Source organism: Zalophus californianus, chromosome 4 (genome assembly GCF_009762305.2).
Source record: "Zalophus californianus isolate mZalCal1 chromosome 4, mZalCal1.pri.v2, whole genome shotgun sequence".
NCBI lineage: Eukaryota > Metazoa > Chordata > Mammalia > Carnivora > Otariidae > Zalophus > Zalophus californianus.
Window position 1 is genome coordinate 139,053,997 of NC_045598.1, and position 10,175 is coordinate 139,064,171.

The following is a 10,175-nucleotide window of genomic DNA, read 5'->3' on the forward strand; positions in this document are numbered from 1 at the left end:
TTCTTTCTAAATACAAATCATCATATACTATAATAAGTTAAATCTGAAATATGAATCATTCCGAACAGCCTCCAATGCCATTTGATTGTAAACTCTCTCAGGGCATGGATTCTTCTGTTTTGTTTTCTGATGTATCTCCAGCACCTATAAAAAGATTTTTTTGTTGTTGTTTTTAAAGATTTATTTATTTATTTGAGAGAGAGAGCATGCACACGAGCATGGTGGGGAGGGGCAGAGGGAGAGAGAATCTCAAGCCGACTCCACGCTGAGCACAGAGCCCAACGTGGGGCTCAACTCCATGACCCAGAAATCACGAGCCCAAGATTACGACCTGAGCAGAAACCAAGAGTCAGATGCTCAACGAACTGCATCACCCAGGCACCCCAAAAAGATTTTTTTAATTAATACTATTTTCCCAACATAGTGCAGATCATGTTGAATATAAAGGATTGACATAATATGCCTAATGAGAAAAAAATCAACATGAAGTGCCTTTCTGAGTGAATTATAGCAGCCTTGAGTTGAACAGGATATATCACGTGGTTTCCCAGAGCTCCCAATACCAAGGTACTATATAATACAGCCATATAAAGTAAGCAAACCAAAATTCCCGATGCTTGTGCACAGGCTCTCTCATATTAACTGTTGTAACATTTTACTTTGGAGTTTTATTTAAACGACCTCAGCAGTTTGGATCACAGTTTGGGGGTGCTTAAGAGTTTCAGACTGAGTTTGTACTCTCTCGTACGTCCGAGTGCAGATAACATTGTTCACGGCACTTTCCTAGAAGACAAATGAAGGATGAGACAATTCAGTATTGTTGGTGAAACTGACTTTTAGAACAATGCAAACTAAGTACTATCCATACACACATTCTTTAAAAATCTCGAAAAGAGATCTATGTAGACAACTATAGATACCAACTATTTGTTAGCTGATTTTGCTAACAAAATGGCAAATCATGTTACATATGATATATGTGGGTATACATATATATGGTATATATGTAATGTGTGTGTATATACAAAAAAACAAGGCAAATAGTATAAAATTTGAAGTCTGTTAAAACATTTTAAATGCCTATGGTGAAGCATTTTTGCTCATTTATATAACTTACATTTTTCAAATAACATTAAGTTACATTGATGTAGTATTTTATGGTTTTTAGAGCACTAATATATACATGATGGTATTTAATTCTCTCAAAAAAACCATGAAGACAGTCCTACATTTTTGAAGGCAAGTAAACTCCATCTTGGAGAGGATAAATGACTCATCCAGAGTCACAGAAGTACTGAATGGCAGAGATGGAAATGCACATTTTGAATTCTGAATCTGTATTCTTCCTAGTGAATTAAAAACATATCTGTTTGGTGATTGATGTCATTATAAGTAGAAATAAAATCAAGTATCCTTAGTCTTCCACTTATTACTTTATAAGTAAATGTGCTCTTCATTGTTGAAAGAAAAAAAATTCTTACATTAAGAAATGAGGATAGGTTTTTTTATTTTTTACTTCCACATAATTCTTACATATTCCCTTAGAACTATTTGACATTATGTCCAAAATTGTCATTTTACTCATTTCAGTGGAACTGGGGGTTTGGGAAGAAGAAGAATCATTGGCATATTTCCCTCCATTGTGTAGAAGGGAGAAAGATGACCTGAGAAGCCATCCTCAAAGGGAGCAGAATGGACTCAAAAAAGTATACTTTGAAATTAAGCCAGCCTGGGTTTTAATCCCAGCAGCACCATGTTTTTCTTAGGTAATGTCCTTAGGTAAGTCAGTGGCTGAATCTCAGTTTTCTCAACTATTTAATAGGCTAATTAGTCTTGCCTCACAGAATTATTGTGAGGATTAGGTAAATAATATATGAAAACATGCAAACCCGGTAGCCACAGAAATGTTAGTTTTTAATTGTGTCAACTCATCCATACACCAAGGAGACACCACTTAAGCTTTGTATTAGTTTAAATTTCCTTTTCATGTGTTTGTTTGGTGTTAAGCTGGAAAACAGTGAGAAATTAATCTTTGTATAGAGCAAAGGATTAGCAACAACCCACAATCCCTGCTGAAATCTTCATTGCACAAATACGTGCTTGTTTTGGCTTATGTGCAAGTCAAAGAATTAGGCAACACAACTTTTTAATTTTCTTTAGCGTTTTAGTTCCTCAACCCATGTGCATTTTATAATATTTATGATCATGCATAAATATTATATCTATTATATTTATCCGCCAATGTCTTCCCCCATTCTTATAAAGCAAAGAAAAAAGAAAATTACATTGACTTCTATTATTTTATAACAAGCTATTTGAATGATTTTATATACAGGTGTTAGAGCAGGTGCAAAAAATAATGACAAACAGCTCACTTACCACCACCATTTTCCCATCCACCAACTTTCTCCTTATGGTGTTCTCTTTGCCATCCCAGTCTTGAACTTGAATCAAAGAGTCCTTATCGAAGGTTACCACACTCTGAAAACGGACAAAACGGAATTCAGCTCAGACTGTCACATTTGAATACTAACGTTTTATCAAGGACCAAATCCTTTTCAGCGGTTGTGATGTTCTCAGGTAGTTTTAGAATGGTGTTTACAGTTTTATTTATATTTTAAGACTTTGTCAACACTAAATTTGTTGGCTGATTCTTCTGAGGGAGGAAAAGTTTTATAAGAATAAAAATATAATATTATCTTGAAGAATAAATAAAACTCTCTTTTCCCTGAGAAATGAAGAGGGCTAGATATCCTATGCCCTCATTTCCTGCCCGCTCTCCTCCGCACGCACAGAAACTTCTCCAAACCCACCACAATGCTGAATATGTATCCTAAGTTAGAAAGCAACTCCCATTGTGTTAAGCCACTGGGGCCTGTGGTTAATGTGGTACTGAGGCACAACCTTACCTGTACTGGTTAATATAAGTTTTATTCATTGTAACTTTATCCATAGAAAACTACAAAGTAGGAAGGCAGAACTTTTGTTTCTGAGAGAAGAATCTAAGGAAATGATTCTCAAAATGCGTCTGCTAAGCATCTGCATCAGAAATATTAGAAATACATAAACCTGAAAATTAAGAGATGTTAAAAAAAAACTCTGCATATACATAGTCTAGTATTAGACTGGACTGGAAGACTTATCCTATTGCTGAGTGTCATCTCTTTTTTTTTTCACTCTAATCAGCTGTTAAAATAACCCTTAACCGGGAAGAAAGACTAATACCCCATTTATCTAGCATGTATGATGTAATTATGTATTCTTTTAAAATTTTACCTCGAGAATATGAAAAAAAATAAAAATAAAATTTTAACTAAAAAAAAAAGAAAAAAGAAATGTTAGAAACACATAGAAATACTTCGGGTGCCTACCCCAGACATCAGAGCCTGTGAGGATGGGACCTACAAATAGGCACTTTTCACAAGCATCACAGGAGATGTGTATGTATATTAAAATTTAAGATCCTCAGATTTAGGTTTTAGCCCAATGTTTATCTAATACAGACTTTAGATGTGTTTGCTATAATTGTTTACTTACTTAGAATGATTTCAAATTGACATTCTTATGAAATGTATCTGAAAGAGTTTTGAAGGCCTCACCTTGGTTTTATAGCCCCCTGGTGTGGTTTCCTCAAATTCTTCTCCGAGTTTAAAGGAGATCTCATTATTTTTAAAGATGCTTTTGGTTTTTATAGTGATCAGATCTTCCTGTGTACTGATGGTCACAGTGGGTCTTGCCAGACAGGCAAGTTTCCTGCTGGCTCGTCCCATTCCTGGAAGCCAGATGAAAGGACACCATAGTTAAATCTGTTGCTGGTTTTAGAAACCCATGTTCACTGCGTGATTCTTTACTAACTAACTAGGAGGTCTGTGAGTTAAGCAGATTTAATGCTGCATGAATTCAAATATCTGAAGCTAGTAGCACCACCATTATAAGTTAAAATAGGTTATATTTTGCAGAAAAAATAATTAATCTCTAGTTTTGGCTACTGGTTGTCGTGTTTCTTTAGCCCAGTAGTTATTGATCTTGTTGGTTCATGAACCTCTTTGAAAATTTTATTAAAGCTCCTATTTTGATAAAATATTTCCCTCTTTGCACATGTTGTGATGAGCACTGGGTGTTATATGCAACCAATGAATCGTTGAACACTACATCAAAAACTAATGATGTACTGTATGTTGGCCAACTGAACATAATAAAAAAAAATCTCTCTCTTTTAAAATGCACTCATTTATACAGATGAAATACTTTGACATGGATTATTTAAGATCTTTATCTCTTCACTTATATTCTTATATGTACATATATAGTTTGTTTTTTCCATCATGTATTTTTTTATTGTGCTAAAATATAGATAACATAAAATTTATCATTTTAACCATTTTAAAGCATACAATTAAGTGGCAATAGGTATGGGGTGCCTGGGTGGCTCAGTTGTTAAGCATCTGCCTTCGGCTCAGGTCATGATCCCATGGTCCTGGGATCGAGCCCCGCATCGAGCTCCCTGCTCGGCAGGAAGCCTGCTTCTCCCTCTCCCACTCCCCCTGCTTGTGCTCCTCTCTCACTGTGTCTCTCTCTGTCAAATAAATAAAATCTTAAAAAAAAAAGTGGCATTAGGTACATTCACAATATTATACAACCATCATCACTATATATAGAATTTTTAAAAATATAAATGTTCTATTATAACAATTGTTATTCAACTTACTTTTCCCCATCTCTGTATCTTAAAGATTTTCTGTGTCAGTACACATAGATATAAATTTTTGTCATTGCTACATAATATTTTATAGAGTGTATATATTAATATTTATTTCATCTCTCTCCCTGTTGATGGACATGTTGTTTCCATGTTTTCTAATTACAAGCAATGCTATAGTGAACATTATTACACACACAGCTTTATGCAGTATATGTAGGACTATTTTCTAAAGAAATAGCATCACATGTACAATACTTAAGTTAAATTTCTAAGAGAAGATAAGTGGGAGAAACCCTCTAATATGGTTCATGAATTCATATTGTGAAACATGATAACAAGTTGTGATGTATTAGATGATGATTCCCAAAGATATTTACACCCTAATCCCTAGAACCTGTGAATGTCACTCTATATGCCTAAGGGGATTTTGTAGATATGGTTAACTCAAGGATCTTGAAATAGGGAGCTAATCAGCCATGTGGACCCTAAATGTAATCACAATTTCATTATAAGAAACTTCCCTTATAAGAAAAGGAAGAGGGAGATTAGACTACAGAAGAGAAGGCAATGTGACAATAGGGGCAGAGATTGGAGTGTGGTGCCCAGACACCAAGGAAGGCCAGCAGCCATCTCAGCTGGAAAACAAGATCTATTCTGGGGCGCCTGGGTGGCTCAGTCGTTAAGCGTCTGCCTTCGGCTCAGGTCGTGATCCCAGCGTCTTGGGATCGAGTCCCATATCGGGCTCCCTGCTTGGCGGGAAGCCTGCTTCTCCCTCTCCCACTCCCCCTGCTTGTGTTCCCTCTCTCACTGTGTCTCTCTCTGTCAGATAAATAAAATCTTTAAAAAAATAAATAAATAAAAATAATTATGACTTTTTGCTTTAAATTATTTATGGAAATAATTTGCCATTTAGTATATGTTGCTTATGTGTTTTATCGATGTAAACCCATGGTAAATTACATGAGGGCAAGAATTCTGTCAATTACAAACTAATTTTGCATAGAACTATATCTAGGTCCTGAACCAATGTTGATCATTTCTATGTGATTGTTTCTATGTTTCTGTTGCAGGGAGAGGCCCAAGATTAATCTGAGATCATACAGACCAAGTTTCTGTGCTATCAAATCTCCCCTTTTTACTGGCTATGATATGCAGGTAAAAATGGCTCACCCAGCTCTTTCATATATTTTTCAAAATTTTCACAAGAAATGGATTTCCATGTTCCTTGGAGTCGATCAACCATTCTGTCTAAATTGATCTTAAAGAAAAATAGCATCATTAGGATGAGTATGTTATTGTTGCCTGAAATAGTGTTTTTAATACAATTTTTGTGGATAGTACAGAAAAGTCAGGGGGAAAAGTTAGGAACTCTAATCCTTGTCATCTTTTCTTAATACCATCTAGAGCAGGAAAACTCTCAAATGTAAGCTGGTCAAGATGAAAATGGAAACAGTTTTTGGGAGGACCAGATATAATTTTTCCATCTCTAGTTTAGGATCAAAACTAGGTTTATAAATTCTAGTTCCTTCCCTAAGAACGGCAACACACACACACACACACACACACACACACACACACACACACGCGCGCGCGCACACACACACAGAGCAATGTTTAAGGGGAACTAGGCAGCTATGTTTATGCCCTAGGACACCTATACTCCAGGTCTTTGTTTCTCTTTCTCTGACCAAGGGTGATCTAGAATAAGCCAATTTATCAGCTGTTTAGAGATCTTATCACACTCTCATTCTTGGTAATTTGAGCTAAAAACCAGAAAGATTTCGTAGATGGTATTTGGCATTTGAACTAAAAAGTTAAATTTAGTGAGGGCTAGAACAATCATTTTAAGCCAGGTACATATTGAGCAAGAGAATGAAACATAGAAAAAAAAAGGAAGGAAAGAGATTGTGTTCACACACACACACACACACACCCTTGTTTTTTTTTTAATTTTATTTATTTATTTGAGAGAGAGAATGAGAGATAGAAAGCACGAGAGGGAAGAGGGTCGGAGGGAGAGGCAGACTCCCTGCTGAGCAGGGAGCCCGATGTGGGACTCGATCCCGGGACTTCAGGATCATGACCTGAGCCGAAGGCAATCGCTTAACCAACTGAGCCACCCAGGTGCCCCCACACACAGCCTTGTTACTGATGCTTTTCCAGATGTCAGCTCAATTTCCCATAAGCTTAGAGAGTCATCACTGCCATGAGAACACCAAATATCTTCTTAGTAAATCCCCCTTAATTTAGGCTAGGTTCTGTTCCTTTCAATCTTGACCGAAACACTCTGATGTCCACTGATATCTGTAAGGAATCAGAACAGAGGATAAGGAGTATAATAGGAAATACACCAACTAGAGAAGAGGAGATTTCCAAGGTTAAAAGACAAGCACAGCCTTATACATGCCATCAGCTCTGAGAACATCACTGTTAATTTTAGGCAATGCTTGATGTCCATATGCTAACACAGAGTTACTAAGAAAAACTGAAATTATAAAATTATTTTAAGACAGAAAAGAATAGCATTTTATTAACAATTCCCATTAAAATGTTAAATTTCCAATATCTATAAATATCTATAAAAGCATTTATCCAAGCCAATGGTCCTACTGATAATTATTCAACTAACACATATGGAGGGAGCACTTAGTATTTTATGCCCAGTACGAGACTAAGCAATTTTGCATACACCATTGATTTAATGTTCCAACTATGGTTGAAAAAGATACCATAGCTTGTTTGATTCTTTCCTTTCATGTGTTAGGAGGTTTACCATTATGATTTTTTTTACATTAATGTGTACAATTTATAGTTATCCCCACTCAATTGAATAGCATGAGGCTGAAGCCAGTAAATGACTCATCACTGAAGGTACAAAGATACTAAAATTAGGCACTGAAGTTACTAAAATTCCTAGGATTTTTTTTAAGAAAATGTCAAATGTGTCAGATGTACACTGATCCTCCAACATAAGGAAATCAACTATTGGAAATCACCTCCTTGAAGAAGATGTCATATTGGGAGCTCAGTATTGGTCTCTATTGCTGGCAGGTCAGACTTTCAGAAAAGTATCAGTAAAATAGAGACCAGGCATAGCCTCTATCTCTGCCCCTGTGGTTCCTCCGTTCATGTGCTCATCATGTCAATTCAAAGACTGGCTGATGTGCACTGGCCTAGTCATGTGTCTGCTTAGTTGCTCACTGCCTATTCTGTGAGGGATGCTTTCTGGTGTCCGTTACTATGTGAGTCAAAAGTCTTCACACACATGCCCATTCCCTCGAGTACATCCACATTCCTCGATGCCAAACCTCCTTGTCTTCAATTTTTCAGTCCTTTTCCTTCCAGACCCCTGACCAGCCCATCAGAATATTCCCTCTACCCGTGTGTGTGTCTTCTTTCTCACCTCAGCCCACTGCTTCCTCCACACAAAATGAGTAACAGGTGCACCACTCTGAGCTTTGTCCATTGGGACGATTTTTCCACACCACTGTTTTCAAACCCCCTCCCACCCTGAGGGTAATTAAACCACTGCCTGTTTTTAACTTGCGTCCACACACTAAGCTGACCTGCCCATAAAACATGTTCAAGCTCTTCTTACTCCTTCAGCTGGTTACATGAGCCCCCCACAAAGTCGAAGAATGATCTGAGGGAGGGGTGCTGGTACACCCATGGTGGGTGACATGAGGAGCTGGGCTACCTGCTCATGCAGTTACTTCATATATTCTGGTCCTGCTTAGCTTTAATCCCAGATGCACAATTTTGATCTTATTTTGGAATGCTGGGCCTGCCTGAGTCTATGACTCTGTGGGTCTGACAGAACCCAGATCATAATGGACAGTTCCAGACACATGGTTACTTGGTGTCTTATAATCAAGAATTCTGTCTCTACTAGTCCCCAGTGACACACCAGGAGCTCTTTTCAAAAGCGTATAAGTTTCTGTTGCAGGTGTCATGGTCTTGCTCTGAAACCCCAGGAATCTGTGTTATGATGCTTCCACTGTGGCTTCATCTCTCCGCCACACTGCATATTTTCCCATCACTAATACCTCCGGTGGCTTAGGGTTTGCCAGATCATATGGCCCAAGAGGCAGGGCTGCTTGTACTGTAATTCTGACTTTCTGCTCCAGGCCTCATTCAAAGCAGGGAGCTATTCCTGTCACCCAGTATATGGGCTGGAGCACATTTCCTAGATGTGGAATATGTTGCCACCATAAACCAAAGGATCCTACCAGGAATTGTATTTCCTTCTTTCTGGTACAAAGGCAAGATGCAGCAATTTGTCTTTAGGAAGAGATGTCCTCACTTGCCCTTGACCCAGCTGGATCCCTAAATACAACAGTGGAAGTTCACTGAATTGCCACCAACTTAAACTCCCATACTCTGCAGTGCCTATGTCTTGCCAGTGCCTCCAGTATGCTAGCCATTCGTGCTCATCCTCCTGATCAACATGATATGTAGGATATCCAGACAGCTCAGATCTCATCTGATCATATTATAACAGCAGAAGCTAATGTAGGCCCCTAACCTGTAAATGTATATTGTACCATGTAAATGCAGTTTCTATTCCTTTTTCTGATCTTTTCTTATTGGGATAGACAAGAATGCCATAACATGTACTTGAAGCCATATTAATCTGCTCCAGCAAAGATAACATAACTGGCACAGCAGCCATGTTTGGGGTGATTATTTGAGTTTGTAGTAGCCTACATTCATTCTCCGAGATTCAGCTGGTTTCTGCAATGGTCAGACTGGTGAATTAAATGGAGCTGTGATGTGGACCACCCCCCTCCCGCCCCCACCATTCTTAAGATCCTTTAGAGTAGCATTCATTCCTCCCCATCATCACCACCAAATACAGTGGAGTTTGATGTACCATCTTAGCCAGGACTGGCAAAGGAATAGTGAATAGAGGGGATTGGGGTGTAGAGGTGCCATTTTAGAAGCTCTCACTTCACCTTCCCCACTGTGATAGCTCCCATTTGGTTTGAATGAGAAGAAGTCAAGGTGGGGTTCCCTCAACAGTCAAACATGTCAATTCCAATCATATATTTGGAGACCAGAGAGTTGACCACTGGATGGGTCCACAGACTTACTGGACCTTCTGAGAGCCAGACTTAGGCCGGGATTCTGTTTATTTCAGAGCCTGGCCCCTGGATGCCTCCACTCTACCATGATGATTTGAAATCCTATAAGTCAATATAGGATTTTGAGGGTATTTGGTATTTGGATATTCCAAATATCCAAATACCAAATATTTGGATATTCCTCTTTCCATAGTGTGTATTTTCTCAAGTAAGTATCATAAGTCTCTTTTGAGGAAACTTGGGGAAATTAACACAGTATATTTTGCCATGGTATTTCAAAATTCTTCCTCCTGTGGACCTAGCCACCGCTTCAGCCAGTGGTTTCTGGGTCTGAAAACTGGCTGAGTTCTGGTATGTGGGCGAAAGATCAAGACTTTCTATGGAGATTA

The 10,175-nt window shown here is 38.1% G+C and overlaps 1 protein-coding gene across 8 annotated transcripts; it reads right to left on the bottom strand.

Annotated features, from left to right (window-relative positions):
- Nucleotides 1-645: 645 nt before the first annotated feature.
- Nucleotides 646-8,505, bottom strand: FABP12 (fatty acid binding protein 12). 8 transcript variants are annotated; one of them, XM_027567695.1, is made up of 6 exons: nt 8,400-8,483; nt 6,841-7,006; nt 5,873-5,960; nt 3,600-3,772; nt 2,380-2,481; nt 646-783 (listed from the first exon to the last, which is right to left on the bottom strand). In XM_027567695.1, the coding sequence occupies exons 3-6, from the start codon at nt 5,943-5,945 to the stop codon at nt 673-675; spliced, it is 459 nt and encodes a 152-aa protein (XP_027423496.1). In that variant the 5' UTR covers nt 5,946-5,960; nt 6,841-7,006; nt 8,400-8,483; the 3' UTR covers nt 646-672. The 8 variants fall into 8 exon arrangements, with proteins under 8 accessions (XP_027423496.1, XP_027423504.1, XP_027423486.1 ...); XM_027567703.1 differs by having other exon boundaries at nt 8,301-8,465; XM_027567685.1 differs by having other exon boundaries at nt 8,106-8,465.
- Nucleotides 8,506-10,175: the final 1,670 nt, after the last annotated feature.